General features: G+C 38.1%; 1 protein-coding gene across 2 annotated transcripts in view; it reads left to right on the plus strand.

Moving 5' to 3' along the window:
* Window positions 1-17,938, plus strand: part of LOC122522676 (S phase cyclin A-associated protein in the endoplasmic reticulum) — a 29,704-nt gene that overhangs the window by 6,691 nt on the left and 5,075 nt on the right. For both annotated transcript variants that reach the window (XM_043643970.1, XM_043643972.1), the window contains 2 exons: window positions 3,519-3,682; window positions 16,813-17,302. In XM_043643970.1, the coding sequence (XP_043499905.1) occupies window positions 3,519-3,682; window positions 16,813-17,302 (654 nt within the window). The remainder of the gene's footprint in view (window positions 1-3,518; window positions 3,683-16,812; window positions 17,303-17,938) is intronic.

Below are 17,938 nucleotides of genomic sequence, written 5' to 3' on the forward strand. Positions count from 1 at the left end.
ACACACAACATACGTACACACACACACACATATGTATATATATAGATCATACATAGTAAAAGAGAGAGAAACTTTCCGTTCTCCCTTAGAAACCCCTCACCCAGTCCTCCGACAGCGGCACCTCCTCCAACGCAATGCATTAGCGGCGAGAGAGAGCTTTTAGTGACGTCACGTACACGCACACACGCATACACACACGTACACACCCTTCTCACGCGAGCGCGTGAAGCAGATCGCGTTATACGGTGAAAGGAGCGTGGCGGTTGCTGCTGATGCTGCGTGTTCCACGAGAATGTGCGTGGGTACTTCTTCTTCTTCTTCTTCTTCTTTCTTTCTTTCTTCCTTGCCACTTTCATCAAGCTCCGTTTTTTGAGGTGTCTGCCTAATCTTTTGTCTCCTCTATCTTTTTTCTTCCTCTTGTTTCTTACCTCTTTGTTCATCTGATTATTATTATTATTATTATTATTTGTAAATATGAATTTGATATTATTTTTCAAAATTGTACTTGTAAGATCATTGATTTTTATTTTCTAAAGTACTTTCACACACATAAAATTTCACACATCAAATTTCAAATCTCGAGCACATAATTACTCGACACGGAACGTGAAAACCGTAATGGATCTGTATAGAAAAATTTGTTCTTCTCGAGGATATCCTCTCGTCCCTATGCACTTGAAATCTGTTCACGTTCTTCCCTTCGCGAGAGATAGAAGGAGAAAACGCGTGCGATACGAGCAGGGTGCCATTGTCGTCACTTTCATTGGGCTAGTAGCGTTTCGAGGACTCCTAACAATCTTTTGTCCTTCTTCTCCATTTTAGAAACAATTTTAAGGACGAGCTTCCGTTTCTTTTCTCGAGATAAATAGAGATCATATCGATCCTCTATCCTTCTATCTTTTTCGTATATCAGTAAAACATCCTTCGCGAACTTACAACTTCATATTCGGAAGATGATCAAATTTATGTATATTTTTTGTTTGTTTTAAGAATAAAGAAAAAACAAAAATAAGGAGATAAAAGAGAGAACATCATTTTATATATTTGCTTAAACAATTCGATTCAAAGTTTTAGCTTCAGAAAATGATAAAGAAAAGATGATTTGGTTATTTTTTTTTTCCTCGCGAAGATAAGGAAAAAGAGAGAGAGAGAGAGTGAGAGGGGGGGGGAAGGGGGGAGAGAAAACGTCGATCCTTTTTTCCTCGCAATCGTAAAAAAGTCTGCCGATAAACTCGTCCGCATCGAACTCTCGACGTAGGTCCTCCTTTTCGGTTCTTATAGTTTATACGAACATTTGAGTTTATCTTTATTGCTGTTCGGCATGCCCGTGTGCAACTTTTGATTATCGTTCGCGCGTTACGTTTCTTTCTTTTTTGCGAACTGCTCCTCTTTGGTACTGCAGGAGAATCGCCCTTTCGATTTTACTCGGACTTCCAATGCTTTTTTTTTATTTAGGGAGACAAAAGAAAAGAAAAGAAAAGAAATCGTTTTCCTAAGTTAAACAGAGAGAGAGAGAGAGGAAGATAGAAATGGAAATTCCCTAAGCTCCTATACCTATTATTAAGTCGAGCTAGGAAAAATGATGGCACGTGGTCCATTACACAAGAAGACTCTATACGACTGTTTTTTTCTTATTTTATTTTTTTATTTTTTCTCTTCTTGGTATACGTAGACACGTTTGTATCCACGTATACGCGTGTGACGCATAGATATTCTTCAAGAAGAATATACGCTTTCCAATCTTCTTTGATTTCGTACGTCCGAGCGAACGAATTTACAAAATTTCTCTCGTAAATCTTATGTTTCTTAATCTTTACTCTTACCACCCTCCTCTCTCTCTCTCTATCTCTACTTTTTCCCCTTTTCATCTTCTATCTTTTATCTTTTTTTTCTTTTTCGTTATTCGAGATCGACGAAAGGAATCTTATAGGTATTATACTTTTTCCTTCTTTCCTTTCCGTTATTATCGTCTCTCTTTCTCGAGCACTCTTTTAAATATTCCTTCGTTGAAGTCATATCGTCAAGAAAAAAAAGAAAAAGAAGGGAAAAAGAAAAGAAAGAAATAAAGAAAGAAGATAGAATTCTCGTTCTCTTACAGCTTCTTTATGCGATGTCTCTTCCACCCCCCCTCACTTCCAACTAAACCAACCACCACCCACCCACCCTTCCTCCCTCCCCCTCTCTCGTCTCTCTGGCTCATTCTGTTTTTTTTTCTTTTCTTTTTTTCTCCATCTACTCGCGAGAATACGATTTGCATGCATTATGCGTGAATTTCCGAAAGTTCGGCCCCGGCCGAGATTTGATTTCACGCTCACCGAGAAGATCGGCAGTTCCTGGTAGTCATTTTACGTGGACGCAAGATGGGATTAAATTTGTCAAAGGCCCTGGTCAAACCGCTTTTTAATGTTTCCTTAGAGATTATTTCGCTACCTTTCGCATGCGATGGGGGTCTCTGACCCTTATCTCGTTCGTTTCTTTCTTCGAGAGACTCGCCTGACCGGACGACACAATGGGCTTCTAGAAAATATTAACCGATCACCTTTGCGTTTATTAACGATTCTCTAATAATCGAGTATATTATTATTCTTAATAATTATTTTTCAAACAACGTGTTTTTTATTCAATTATTTCTTTTAATAATTATCTCTCGAAACTTGTCCAATTAAATTCTATAAGATTTCAGTTAGATGATTAAAATCAAGCCAAAATGATTCGTCGATTTTTTATGAATTAGTATCAATGACTAAAGAAAACAATATTGAATTATATTTAGTCCTTTATATTGTAGAAATTATTCTCGTTCCCCGTTAGATTTGACACGATCATACGATCAATAACGATGTTTATTTAGATTTTATTTTGACAATGTCTTCAACAATACGTAAGTGCAAAAGAACAATATTAAATACATATCGATCTCGACAGTCGTGGCAGCAGCAGCAGGAATATTATTTTCAAAGTTACAAAGTATGAAATACGACGAAGGAATCGATTCGAATGAAGATGAATTCGTTTTTTCGAAGATAGCTGAGTAAAAAATTCAGCAAATATTGATACGATTTGATAATAATAATTCTATTATTTCTTTTCTCGTGTTGTATTTTTATTGCGTATTCTTTGTAAAGACTCGTTTAGAGAATTTATCGAGACGAACTTTCATCCACGTTTCTAAGTTCTCAACGACCATATTTCAATCTCCGACATTCTTATCAAAGGTTCTTGGACATTCTTGCCCGTAATTTAGAAGCTCCAAATCCGTATACCTTCCTTCGGTAGGATCGGCGGGGTTCGGTCAAGCAAGCCTGGCATTCATGACTCAACGTGCCAGGAATTTACCTTCTCTCTTGCATCCGGGTGATCCACGTGGTTACAGCAATCTAAGACCACCCGATCGATCACGGGATTTTTGTTTAGTAAAAAGAACGATTCGTTGGAAAGATTTCGTTGATTTTTGTTTTGCAATTGCTTAATGCGATATTCGTTAAATATTGTAAGAAATATTATTTTTCACGTTGCAGACTCTAATCGATCTAGACGACCACATACAAGCACAGGAAACAATCGGTAATTCGACAGGAAATAGCATCGTGGCTTCTGGAGTGGCACAGTTGCTTTGTAGTTTGATCCCCGAAGAGCCCTTCGAGAAGCAAACGTTGCAGAGCCGAGTACAGGATATCGCTGGGTGAGTCCTTTGAATCATTTCCTTTTATTTCGAGTACTTTTACTTTTAGGGATGGTGTCTCTTTCTTTTTCTCTCTCTCATGTTTCAATATTGATATTCGATGTAACGTATTCGTGTTAGAAAATCATCGTCGAACCTCGCGACGCGTTACTCCTCGTTCAAAATATTATTACGAACAAACGAAAGGTATATCAAGAAATTGTTCGATCATCGGATTTCGACTAATCATAGCCGTGTGGATTATCGAAAAGTGAATTTACTCGTGAACATCACGCGAGGTCGTGTGTCGTCATTCGAGTTTATTAGTTAATGACCGAACGATCAAAAATAATCGTTACTGCCAACGGTAGTACGATTCCAATGGTTAACCTAATCGTACCGCAATTACACTAGCGTTTTATTTCTTACCTAGCCGTTGTAATGGACGCGACGGTTTACATAATTACCAAGCATTAGCAGCGATGAAATTGCAATCGTGTGTCGTCGTCTCGATACTAATAACACGTTGTTGTGGAAATACTCGAGTCGATTTTTTTCGAAGGCTCCATCGTTTCTCCTAAATGGCCGCCATCGAATAGTTGGCTAGAGCTACAACTACCTAGCTACCTTCTTCTAATCGTCTTTCAGTTTCTTTCTCACTTTTTATACTTCCTTATTGTTTTTTTTTTTTTTTTTTTTAATAGATACATTCTTATTCTTCTCATATTACTATCTTCATCGTTTCTAAGAAAGCCGAGAAAGATAGAGAAAGAGAGAAAGAGATAACACCGAAGTAAGTTCAATGAAGCGTGAAACGTCGGAAGCACTTTGAGAAGTCCAACTATTTGCGTTTGCTCGTTTAAAAGAACCGCCATCTAACTTCGAATACTACTCGAGTATTTTTCCATGATTTTAGCTTTTTCCTTCCTTCCTTCCTTCCTTTCTTACTTACTTTCTTTCTTCCTACCTTTCTTCTTATGATATTTTTATTAATAGACTTTTAAGCATAATCTCGGTTAATGCATCATTTTTTTCACCGCGCGGCCATTAAATTATTCTTTTCGAAAGATTTTAAATGAATTTTTGATTGAGATAGTAAAATTACGAGTCGCTTGGAATTTTTTGTACAGTCGAACAAAAATATCATCCCTAAATGTAATTGATTTATAATATCACTCGGAAACTTGTAACCCCACCCTATACCATCATAAAAATATATTTCTATGGGAAGGAAAATCTCTTTCCCGCGTATGCGTGCGCGTATTCCTCGCAAAGGATAAATAGATTCGTATTTAAAAATGACTCGACGACGAAATAAACGGGGATTAGTTCGGTTCTGTTTGCACAGCGAATGAGCTTGTACGGTACTCGCGAAGTCGATGAACTTAGTTCGTTTTATACGGGGCGGGGGGGGGGGCTTTTTCCTTTGAATGTTTTTTTTTTCTTCTTAGAAAATATCAAAATTAACGAATTTTCTCGATGTACTCGTTCGTTCGAAATTCATTCATTTCGAAAGATTCATTTTATTTATATACCTCGCGTTATGAATTTCCTCGCGTTAAAGAAAAAAACAAAAGGAAAAGTAGAGGACGGGTTTCTTTGAAGAAGACAACGTCGACGGGCTTTTCAACGTTGACGGAAGACCACCCCCGGTGAAAAAATAGATGAACACTGTCTTACCGGTCGAACGAAGAACCTAATACCGCGAGTGAAAAACAGTGACGGAACGCAAACTGTGTTTTCCTTCGAATCGTCTTCCGAGATCATCCGATCGTTGCCAACGAGACGAAATACACCTGGGTCAACTTCCTTCTCTCGGACCCCCCAAAACGTCGTTGAACCCTTTGAGTTCATATTACTCTGTGTACTTAATATATCTGCGAAGGTTCCAAAGACTTTATAAATGTTTTCCCTACAGTTGCATAAATGTTTTACTTATTTTTATATCTTTTATTTCAATCTAGAGTATATATATATAGTATAAAAATATTGATATAATATATAAAAATACAAAATATATAGGGTGTACACAGAGTTTTCAGAATTTATCCATCAAGTGGCTCCGCAGTTCGGCCAGTACGGGAACTACGAGAAAAATCGCGTAAATCTCATCATTTACATTATTTTTATTAATACTCGTCTAATTAAAAAAAAAAATATAAGATATCCGTTTACGCATATAAATTAAAATCTTCGAATTCTAATATTTCGACTTATTCAAATAATTTGATTAATCTATTCGAAACACATAGGTTGAATAAAAATTTGATTTACGAGCGGCAAACAATCCTAAATTCGAACTTTTTGTTAGGAATAACAACAATATAATACAATCATAATTATCCGTTTCTTCTCTCTTTTTTTACTTTGAAAACAAATATTCTTCTACTCGTGTTGTTCCATCGGATCTAATCTACGTATCAAATTTCCACTTCGTAATTTAACTACTCGTCTCTTGTATATAAATTCATATATTATAATTCATTAAAATATTTAATTCTGCCTTAATTTCATATTTAAACAGGTCGGTATTAATTATTCGAGCGATTAGCAGCTTGTTATTTCACGAATTAACTAAGCTACTCTAACACGTATATGCATAAATGTATAAATGTGTGTACTATATATGTAACTGTGTATGCGTGCATGTATAGGTGCTCGTATATAACTATATAATGAATGACGAAGGTGCGATCAAAATTATCGTCGAGTTGCGTTGTAACGTTAACGTTAGTACGGCGCAACCAGGATTATTATGATTAATTTCCTGCCGATGTAAGAAAGGCCATGTCACGATTTTTACTCAGCGCGTTTCTCGGACCTCGCTTTTTCGCTCCTATCTCTCTCTCTCTTTTTTATTATTATTATTTTTTTTCTTTTTTACTTTGCTTTTTTCAATGTAAGTAGCAGATGTCTAAGGACGATCGATCATTTCGTATGTTCGTCGTTGTATGCGTGCGCGTATGTGTGCGCATGTTGCTATTTATTCGACGATTGTAACGTTTCCCCCTCCCCCACGTTCATCCATTAGAATTCAAATCCTGCGTGGTGTGTTCGTCTCTTCTTTTCTTCTTTTTCTTTTTTTTTTTTCCTTATAAGTTGTATAATGAGACTTTGATTCGCGTTTATTAGGATAGGTATAGTCGATGATCGTTTTTCGTACGGATCAACGGAAAATATTCGACGATTTTGCGTTCGAGTAGTCGGGGAAAGAAAAAAATAGAACCTTCTAAAAACTTGACTCAACTTTTTTGTTATCTCTTCGAACAAATTCGTATCACTTTTAGCCGAAAATTTCGGAACAATTATTTGTACTTGTGAATAAATAAAAAGAAAAAAAAAAAGGAAAAAAAAAAGAAAAAAACACAAATCGTTTGACAAACTTTTAGTGACTTATTAGATAGGTATGTACTATCGCAACTCGTACGAGTGGATATGTACCTAGGAGTCGAGAATCGGGGGTTCATAAAATAACAGATGCGTTGTTGAAAGATAAAGTAAAGATAATAAAGCATATATGCACACCGATCGACGCTTATCCGCGTTTTGTTTGCACGTATCCGCGAGATCTATGATTAAAGAGAGCTTTCTATATACTACTGGGTAATGGTGATGGCACCTCTCCGAGGAATTATTTCTTCTTCTTCTTCTTCTTCATCTTCTTCATCTCTCTATTTTACCTTTCTTTCTTTTTTTTTTTTTTCTTTCCTTTTTTGTTTACATTCCCTTTCTCTCTTCTTTTCTTCCACTTCTCCATTTTTATCACCGCCAAACGGTAAATGGCTCTTTTGTCGTAAAGTCGCGCTTCCACAAAGCGAGAACTCCCGAGTAGTAGTCGCTGCTAAAGTGCGTACCACTCTCTCCTTCTCTCTCCTTCTCTCTCTCTCTCTCCTTTCCCTTTGTTGTTCCTTTTACGTTCGCATAGGTACGGAGTCGCATAAATGCAACCGCGATGCACTCGAAATAGCACAATTTTTAAATTATTCTTCCCTCCCCACAAAGAACGCGTTTTTTAGTATTATTTTTCTTTTTTTTATTTATTATTATTCTTCTTGTTCTTCTCGCGTTCCTCTGCATATTGAGAATATTTTCTTTTTCCTCTTCCTTTGTCGTACGTTTCAAAGTCCCCCTTCTCCCTCCCCCTCCCCCTTCTCTCTCTTTGTCGCAAAAGGATTGTTCATTTTCTTCGAGGATCTTTCTATGGATATTACGGAAGGTTGTCGTATTAATTAGAAAAATAACGTGCCTCTGAAAAGATTCGCTTTTGAAAATTTATCGAAGTACCAATGAAGAATCAATGAAGCGAATATCAGAGACTCTCTCTCGGTTTTTCTCTTTTAGACGATGATAATCGAAGCTCGAGTAGCAATCGTCGAAGGTAATTGTTTAAGAGAGTTCATAGAAAAATCAATGTGCACAAATACTCTTAAATCGTTAATCCCAAACGAGTAGTAGTTGAACTTTCATCGAGGTTCGGTCTTTCCTTTCTCCGTCTCCTTTCGTGAAATCGACCGACGCAAGTTTTAATCCTCGTTGGATCAGTCGAATAATTGCCGACTTGATTATGGAGTACGACGAAAGGAAGAGTCTTCTTCTTCTTCTTTTCCTTTTTTTCTTCTTTTTCTCCTTCTCTACTTTACTCTTCTTCTTTTACTTTCAACAAAGTCACTAATTCTATCCGAGAACGCGTGCCTTCCACTTACTTTAGCCGTACGTACGTACGAAAGCCACGTGAAATTTCAACTTTCGGATAAATCGATTTTGCGATGCATCCCACTCGAGAGAAAGATCGACTTCGATAAGGAAGGGAAAAACAAAGATGGAAGGAAAGGATGAAAGGGGATTAAAGTGTGCCGATTTACAACACGCTCCTTTTGTAACAATTTTTCTTCGAATTTTTCTCTCTTTTCCTACGGCCAATCGCAGTTTGTTCTGATTAATTAAAACGAACGCGAAAGGAACGTATATAATTGCCTTTTTCTTGTTCTTTTTTTCTATCGACTAGCATGTGCCATTTTCTCTCTTACGTATCATCACGTTTGACTTATTAGGAAAATGAAAAAAGTACGTTTTATTAGTGCAACCTGATTAAATCGGAAGGTACGTTCCTCAAACTAAATTACGTCGAGATGGCAGCTCTTTCCTTCGAAACTAACCCCTCTTTTCCACCCTCTTCCTCCACCCTTTACTTCTCTCCCTCTCTCTCTCTTTCTGTATTACGGAGAGGAAGAAAAGGAGCAAAGGGAAAATCTATTTTATTAATATAACGTCGCTTCTGTTTGATCTGATAATTTCGTTTCGTCCTTCTAAAGAGCCTTCTTCTTTTTTATTTTATTTTTTTTATTTTTTTTCTTCTCTTCTCCCTCTCATTCTTGATAAAGCAAAGGGCAACGAGAGAACGAGAACGAGAACGAGCGAGTGCTTTTGTGGTGGGCACGCTGCAAAACTTCCAACCGAGCATTTTCCCCTGGGTATTTCCAAAGTTCTTCTTCTCCGTGCGAGCTCTTCTCTCTTTTCTTCTTTGTCTTTTATATTTTCTTTTTTTTAACCCTCGCATTGCTTTCGACATATCGATTCAATGAATAAACGTACGCGCGAGAGTTGGGAAGAAGAAGAGAAATGATTATTTTCTTCTTTTTTTCCTATTACTTAATTCTTCGTCACTCGTCTTGCATTTATATTCGCGATTATTTCTTTGATACGATTAATAATATATTCAAAAATGTAATTAGATTTTTAATCCTAATTACTCCTTCGCAATATTTGCGAGTATTTCGTCCACACACTTTGTTATTTAAGAATTGGAAGAAAATGAAATTCGGTAAGATCCGGAAGACGTTTGGGCGCACCTGTCCATCGAGTAAGCTTACGACGTTAGAGGTGCGGCCGTGACGGTAAGCAAGAAAAAGGGTGAGAGGGGAATAGAAAGGGAGTCGGGGGTGTGGAGATGAGTCTAAAAACGAATGGGAAGGAGAAAGAGGGTGAAATCGTTGGCGGTCAAAAGAGAAAGAGGGCTTTCCGAAAGAAGGGGGAAGCTTCGGACGAGGAAAAACATCGCGAGGGTGAATGAGCGAGAGTCGGGTTGGGTACGTAATCTGCTAATGGACTTTCCCTCTTTCCACGTCCGAATTCACCCTCCCTACGCACCCTCCTAAACTTTCGTCCTACCCCTTCGCGACTCATCCTCCGAATTTCTATATCTGACTATCGGCGAACTACTACTACATTTTTTCTTTCTTTCTTTCTTTCTCTTTTCTTTTGCTTTTTTTCTGAATATTCTATTGACTTTCCACGTGTCAACGATTTATTTTTAATTCGTACGTAATCGTGTTATAATATGTTAACGATTATCATATTGAAAATCTTTACTTTAAATTTGCAAGTATCGCCATACTTTCCTTTCTTCCATTGTTGATTTCCCCCACCGCAATTAACGTTGATTTCGCTTCGTAATGCTTCTAGAATATGTAGACATTACTTTCGACCAGTTTTATTTTGGAAGTCGAACAAGCAGATGCTTTAAGAGTTCTCGTTCGTTCGTTCGTTCGTTCGTTCTATCAGCTGTCTGGAATCAGCCTGGTGTTATGGGTCAGTGATTCATTCCTTCTCCGAACTTAAAATTGTTTTCTAATTCTTCCTCCCACGTTAGACAATATCCGTTTCTAATATAGTACGCGAAAATGAAATGTATAAAAAAGAAAAGAAAAAAAAAAGTAATCGAAATGTAAATGAAAATCTTGGTAGAATGATTCGACGGTGTCAGTGACAGTAATGACGAGAGAGTGGCAACAGTAATGGGAACTGTGGGATTGTAGGAGAGTATTTGATCAGGCGGGATAGATAGATAGAGTAGGTAGTAGCAGAGGGTCGTGAGTAGGAATAGGCAGCACGGCTGTTCCTGTTCCCATTCTGCTAAGTGGCAAACTTCGACGTTGTCTATTATCCTGCCATAATACTCGTCCTTGATAGACCGAACCTTAAATGTCGCCAAAAAAGAAATCTATTGTCGAGCTTTCGTACCATTGCCTATTTATCTCAAAGAGACGATTATTTATTCTACTTGAATAAATACTAAAAAATAATAAATAAATAAAAAATCAAAAGAATAGAGAAAATAATATCGAAGAGAAGAACGATCGTTGCTTTGGAATATGTCAGCTGTTGGTTAATTAGGATAACAATATCCAATAGAAAAATATTCTATCGCAATCGATTATTATTATTATTCTCGCAAATTATTAACGTCGAGACACAGAAGAAGAATTTATTTAGCAACGCAAACAACGTTAGATTATCGTTTTATCAATGCACAACCGGAGGATGCATTTCGTTAGGTCTATGTATACCACGTATATTTGCTAATCTTTCAACAAATATTTGTAAAATAAACAGTCAGGCTATCGATGATATCCCCTTCCTTCCTTCCATTCGTTCGTTCGTTCGTTCAAAAGGCGAACACTCGTATCAAGAACATTCGGACCGACGGACGATATTAATTAGAGGAGAATATTCCTAGTGGAAAGAAAAAATAACAACGAGTTACAAAACACGTATACGCGTATCTATCTACAGGATGTCTCATCGAAAACGGTATCAACGAATATCTTCGATCGTATTATTAATTTGATCAATTCATTTTTCTCCGACGAAACTCGTTAGTTTTTCAAGTTAAATTGTAGCCGCGTATTTCATAGATACAACGACGCGGGGTTTATCAAAATACGAAATTAGTAACAATTTAGAACCGAACAAAAGTTATGGGAAAATATTAATACTAATTTAACGAGAAACCCGCGGTGTTACTTTCTCATCGATATTTCATCGTATTATGGCGCCTTGAAGTTTAACAATGCATACCAATATCGCAAAATATTCAACGATTCAAACCACGGACAGGTTAAAAAAAGGAAAAAAGAAAATAAAAAAAATAACCGAACAAAATTGGCGATACACATATATACATGGCAATATCGTTTAAAATGAGCCACCCCGTACGGGTATAGAAAATCATTGGAAATTGTTCGATATTGATTTTTATCTTACTTTTAGTGGCATTTTAACGAGGATATGTCTATCGAATCGAGAAACGGGTTGCTGGATTCAGCCTGTGTGTCTATCTCTTTCTCTCTGTTTTTTTTTCTCTATTTTTCTCCTCTTCTATGGTTCATCTGCCCCCCTCCACCCGAAGCGGCAGCAGCAGCAGAAGCAGCAGAAGCATTGACTCCTCGCATCCCTCGGGCTACCGAAATCCCAGCGTGAATGCATTACGCGTCAACGAGCTCGGAGTAGCAATATCCTGAGTTGCTGGATGTTAGAGTACGGGATTATAATACATTACCAATTCGACGAAGGCCTCGGCCATTTGACCTTGTTTCACGGACTTTATTTCGCGTGACTTTCGACTCCATCCATCCATCCATCCATCCATCCTATCTCTCTCTCTCTCTCTTTTTCATTGGTTTTTAATGTAAACTCGTGGATGCACGCCGAGCGAAGAAGCTAATAAAGTGCGTACCAACGAGTTCGATGAAAAAAGAGAGAGAGAAACCAAAGCGAGAAGTTGCGCTCGAACGGGGGAATGCGTTAGCCTTGAACGAGGATAATTATTATACCACGATTCTTCATGGTAATTACCTTTCGAGAAAGAAAAGAAAAAAAAGGGAAAAAAAGAAAAATTAAACTCGAAAGTGCGAGAGAGATGTTTCGCTCTTTGGAGAACGGAATATAATGAACCGTCATTACCAATATGATTTTTACATACATTTCTTTCTCTCTCTCTCTTTCTCTCTCTCTCTATTTTATCGTTCATTTCCACGTTACAATATTCATATTATAACGTAGTTCTGTACGTATACACGAAGGTAATTGTTAATCGTTAAAATCACTCGCGTTGCGTTGCATTGTAAAATTTTCAATGAAATTCGTCGTAGTCGTAGTCGTCGTTGTAGTTGGTAGAGGATAGTACATCGAGATACTATTGCAATTTCATCAAATTCATTTTTCATATATCGCGATAATCCTATAAATTCGATGCGCGTGGAAATAATTTACCTATCGAATTCGGTGAGTTTACAATTTTCCTACTCGCGAGTCGTATATGGTTCGTGTATTTTCCGTACAAATTTCTCTCTCTCTCTCTGGTAGTTGGATGGATGCCGAGAAAAGAGAGAAGAAGTGGAAGAGAAGAAGGGAGGAGGAGGAAGGAGGAAGGAGGGGAATGGTAAAATTTAGGAACAGGAGACACTTGTCAATGGCAGCCGGGGATTCGGTTTCAGGGGTGGAGATCTAGGGACGACTCTGTAAATATTGTAACAAGTGTGCCGTCGCTGTCACTCGTAGAAGAACGCCGGGTACGGTACACCGGGTACGGTACGCCGGTACTGATACGCCGTTCCTGTGTGCGAGAATAATCGATCGACCGATTGCAAATTTCCCGTGTCGTTTGTTGTAGAAATTTTACCCGCTTCTCCTATTTTTCGCGTTTAACCGAATTCTTCTCTCTTTCTCCTTCCATTACTCGCGCGCTTCGTCGCTTTATTTTTCCTTTTTTATTTAATTTTATTATATAAACCAGACTATATATCCCCCCTCCCCCCTCCTATTTTCGTAAATACGCGGACGCATAAGTCGCATTAAGTATTCACGAGTCAATTTTCTCTCTGTCGGTTTATTGTCTTTCTTTCTCTCTTTTGTTTATTGTATTTTTTTATTTTTATATTGCGTATGCGTGTGTGTGTGTGTGTGTTTTTTCGGATAGGCGTGTATATAGGTATAAATATATATTTGTAAAATTCATAGGATGCTTTCACGACATCATTTATTCCCGTCGGATAATCCCGCGTAATGTTTAAATGGCTTCCGAATGTGTGTTCGTTTTCAACAACGCGCATCATCTCTTATTTATCATATTCTACTTTGTTGGCGAATGTTTGCGAATAAAATCCTGCTGCAAAGCTTTTCATCCCCTCTTCCCCCACTCCCCCGGTTTTCCCCGATTATCATCGGAGTTGAGCGAAATTCGTCGAAAGAACCGAACGCGCGATTTTTGTGGTTTTATCAACGATTCGCGAAAATATCGCGAGTCATTTTACGTTAAACGTTTCGACGTTTATCGTCAAAAGTTTCATTGGTTTTTTATTATTTCTTTTTTTTTTTTGGGTTTGTTTTATTTATCTTCCTTCCCAATCACAAATTCCAAGGGAAGAACGTTGGTTCGGAAAATCCTGTCAAGCGAACCGCATCTCTTTCTCTACGATTTTTCTTCCTTAACTTTCTCCCGACCGTCATACGGTTGTCACTTTCACGCATTTCGTAATTTCCTTGGGCAAACATCGCAAAGGGAAGAAACGAAAAGGGATACTTTTCGCGAGATAGATATAATCATCTTTTACAATCTTTTGTCGGACGAAAAATAATGTTTAGTTTTTAGGAGAGAGAAAAAAAAAAAGAAAAACAGGACTGCAGAATAAGGCGAGGAGTAGTAAAAAATCTTGTTAGTGGAATACGATTGGCCACCTTAACAGCCTTTTCCAGCCATCCAAGTGCATTCACGTATGTCGGTAGGCTAACGGCAAATCGTATAAGCTACTCAGCAGGAGTAATAGTAGTAGTAGTAGTAGTAGAAGCAATGGAGAAAGAGAAGGAGAATAGAAACGCCCCCTCCTGGCCGAACTAACATAAAGATATGCACCCTTGCAGGCTAGCTATGAAATAATCATATGGTTAGCTAATGGCAGAGAGCTGCTGGGGTAGTAGCGATTGCTTGCTAGGTTGGAACCACCGAGTATGACGGCTATAAACCAGAAAGAAAGAGAGAGAGAAAGAGGGAGAAGAGGGGAAACGGACGGGGTAATAAATAAATTCAATGTATTTGCCGGGAACACCCCCCGCAAACATTCAATGATAGATCGCAATCTCAGGGCGATGATGATGCACCCACCCTGTTGAAAGCTCTCAGCCCCTGTTCGGACGTGCGTAAAGATCGCTAGATCGGATCTTCCTGGTCTTTCCGAATTGCTTCGCGCTCCTTCGCCCGAAAGATCCTCGCTTACCGACTACCGAATTTAATTTACTGTTAAGTCCTCGACTAAATTAGCTTCTTACGTTATCTTATTCTCTTCTTCGAATAGGATCGATATCATTCTCGTACGGATCGTGTCGTTTAGTTTGATACCAAATCAAAGTACGAGTAACCAAAAATATAATTGTTTGGTTATACTTTCCGTTTCTCTCTCTCTCTTTCTCTCGAGATTTTTCTTTAAAACGTTAAAAGGGGGCTCGGATGTAAATGATTTCTTTTTTTGTGTACTCTCGATAGTACAAAGTTTCATCATCAAATCTTGAAAATTGTAGGAGTCACGCGTACGATGATAGTCTTGCAATGATAGTCTTAATTAAGTTGCCTTGCATCGAGTAGCTTTGTTTCTCTTTTTTATTTTCTTGTTAATCATTTCCCAAAGGTGCCTGCGTTTTTGTACATCACGTGTTTTTTTTCTATACTACACACGAGCAAAGTGTTAAATACATTTATTTTATATGAGAGCGAGCAATTATTCAATACCATCAACCACCAAAAAATGGTGTAGAAGTGCATCAAAAATAAATGTAAAAAAAAAAAAATAAAAAAGGAAAAAAGAAAAAAAAATAGAGACATAAAGAACGATATAGAAAAATGTTAGTTGAAACGAATCGATTATGATCAATATACGTTGGCAATATTTTAGCAAATGACCAACAATACCGATACCTAGTTTCCTTTTGTATATTATTCGTGTTATTATGGGTTAGGGGATCTCCAAATGTAATCTCGTAAGTCTCGCATTGGCAAATATAGGAACAGTCCAAGTATATGAGTATAATTTCGAGTAAATCCTAATCCACATGGTAAGGCGGCGGCGCATCCCGACGCATTTTATTAGCGAATTTACTTCGATCCCTACACTCGTTCGTTCAACGTACGTATATTTCCCTTTTCCCTTCCGTCATCTTTTTCTTCTGTTCTTTCGTCTCGTTCGTTTCTCTTTGGCAGACGTGTGGCCGAGAGCTTAGGAAGGACTTATCTCGCCCTTCGAAATTTATCGACGAATTATGCGACGATAACACGAGTCGTTACTTTTTCCTCCGACAATAAACACCACGATTGACGAATATTTTTTCGATGCGAATTATTATTTTGTTCTTTTTCTTAACTAATTTATATAATTTGATCGCGATTTGAAATGTTAACGTTAGTCGAAATGACGTGAAATCGAGCAGGAGGAAGGACAAACGAAAACGTCCGTAAATAATAGCCCTATCAAAATGATCGTTGGATCCTCTTGGCTCGTGCCACGTGACAGGACTTTCAACGTAGAAAAAAGTACGGGAGTTTGTCGCGTTGTACGGTTCTCCATAGCAACGCGTACACCCACGCTTAGACATTTTCGCATAGGATTAGCTTCCAGCTAGTTATGATTAGACGCGACAGTTGGGCCTACGGCGGCAGCGGCAATACACACAACCAACTACGATGCACTTGCGTCGTATTGTATATTCCAATAGCCATTGGCATCTACATATACGTACGTGTACGTATGTATGCGTTAAAGTTTGGTTAGTATCCGTGCATAGAAGCATTAGGGGTGGCGATAATACGCACTGACAGCCACACACCCCTCGACAACGAGGCACACTCTACTTTGTAGGGGCACACGAGTGCAAAGTGGTGGGGGTATGGGGTTGCCTACGAAAAGAAGAAAAAAGAAAAAAGAAAAAAAAGAAAACACATATAAAACAACCCGATAGAATGAGCATCGCGTGCTGACAATGTTCAACCCCCTCTTTCTCTTACACGTAGACAGAAATATGGTTATCTTTTTCTTTCTCTCGCGTATATCTACAGATACGGTCATCTCTCCCTCACCCCGCCCCCCTTGCTCTTTGTAGTTCGCTGATGTTATAATCCTCTCGTGTTACACCGTCACACATGCTGTTCTGTAAGCAATACACTGTTTTTTTTCCTTCTTTCCTACCCATATGCACACTTTACTGCTACCACCACCACCACCACATTGTGTACTTTGTGGGCCCAATCGTAGAATAGCAAGTCAGGTTCTCTTAAGCGCGTTGAGAACGTCTACTATAATAAAAAATGACATTTATTTTTGTTACAGATATTTGGTAGCAGGTGGTCTTATCGATAAAGTAGCGCTTCACGTTCGCGCGCTCATCGAGGCGGATTTTTTTCTGGACCAAGAACACGAATCACCATTGCTGTTGGCATCCTTCGATCTTTTATCGCGTATCTGTTATCATTTGAAACGTTCGACGAGTACTCCCGACAATCCTATCGTTCACAGTGGTGGTGGTGGTGGCAGCAGCGGCAATAATAATAATAATAATAGTAGTAGTAATAATAACAGTAACGAAAATAACGAACAAACGACGAGTACGGAGACTCATCTCATTTCGAGTTTGTTTACCTCCGAGGCAGCTGGCGCGATCGGTGCTCTTTATGCAGCAGTTGCATTGAACACGGTTAATCAAAAAGGATCCTCGCCTACGCCGAATCAAACGATGCCTTCGATTGCCACGAGAATGTTGATCGTTCGTGGACTCGGATTACTCAAGGCTTTCGCTGAACTCGATCTTCAAAGGTTCCAGGTGAGTTACGCGCAATTTTCGATACATAAAAGTAACTTCAAATAAAATTCAAATAATAAATTCTTATTATTACTATTTAACCATAAAAATAAAAGATGAGGTATCATTAAAGAGAATGATTATCCATTTAGAAAAAAAAAAAAAGAAAAAGATATTAACGCGTTATCTTCGAAGAGTTAGGTGAATATACTTAAGGGACTACCTAAAAGAAGAGAAGTCAGATAAAATAGAAAGGAAAATGGGTGACTAACTTGTTCGAGCTCGGAATAGAGTAGAACGTATTCTTTTAGGCGCCTCGTCCACGTCCACTCAAGTAATTAGGTGCCGAGAGAAAGCTGTCGTTCGATCGACCGAGAGAGGACAAAGGTCTTTTAGCGAACCCTTTCCTTCGCCTAGCCCGAGGCAACCTTATCTCTCTATCGTTTCTATCTTCTTTCCTACCCATCTCTTTCTTTCTTTATTACCTTTCAATTCTTTCGTTCGAGACGTTAACTCATAGCGAAATTATTTCCAATGTTGTTATATCATTTTTCATTTTGTTTCAAACTATAATTTCGAGGATTTTCATTATTATTAAATATTTGTTTTTTTCCTATTATTGTTGTGTTGTTTGATTAGAAAAAATAAAAGTATCGA

This window comes from Polistes fuscatus, unplaced genomic scaffold, assembly GCF_010416935.1.
Source record: "Polistes fuscatus isolate 324 unplaced genomic scaffold, CU_Pfus_HIC Scaffold5, whole genome shotgun sequence".
NCBI classification, from domain to species: Eukaryota; Metazoa; Arthropoda; class Insecta; order Hymenoptera; family Vespidae; genus Polistes; species Polistes fuscatus.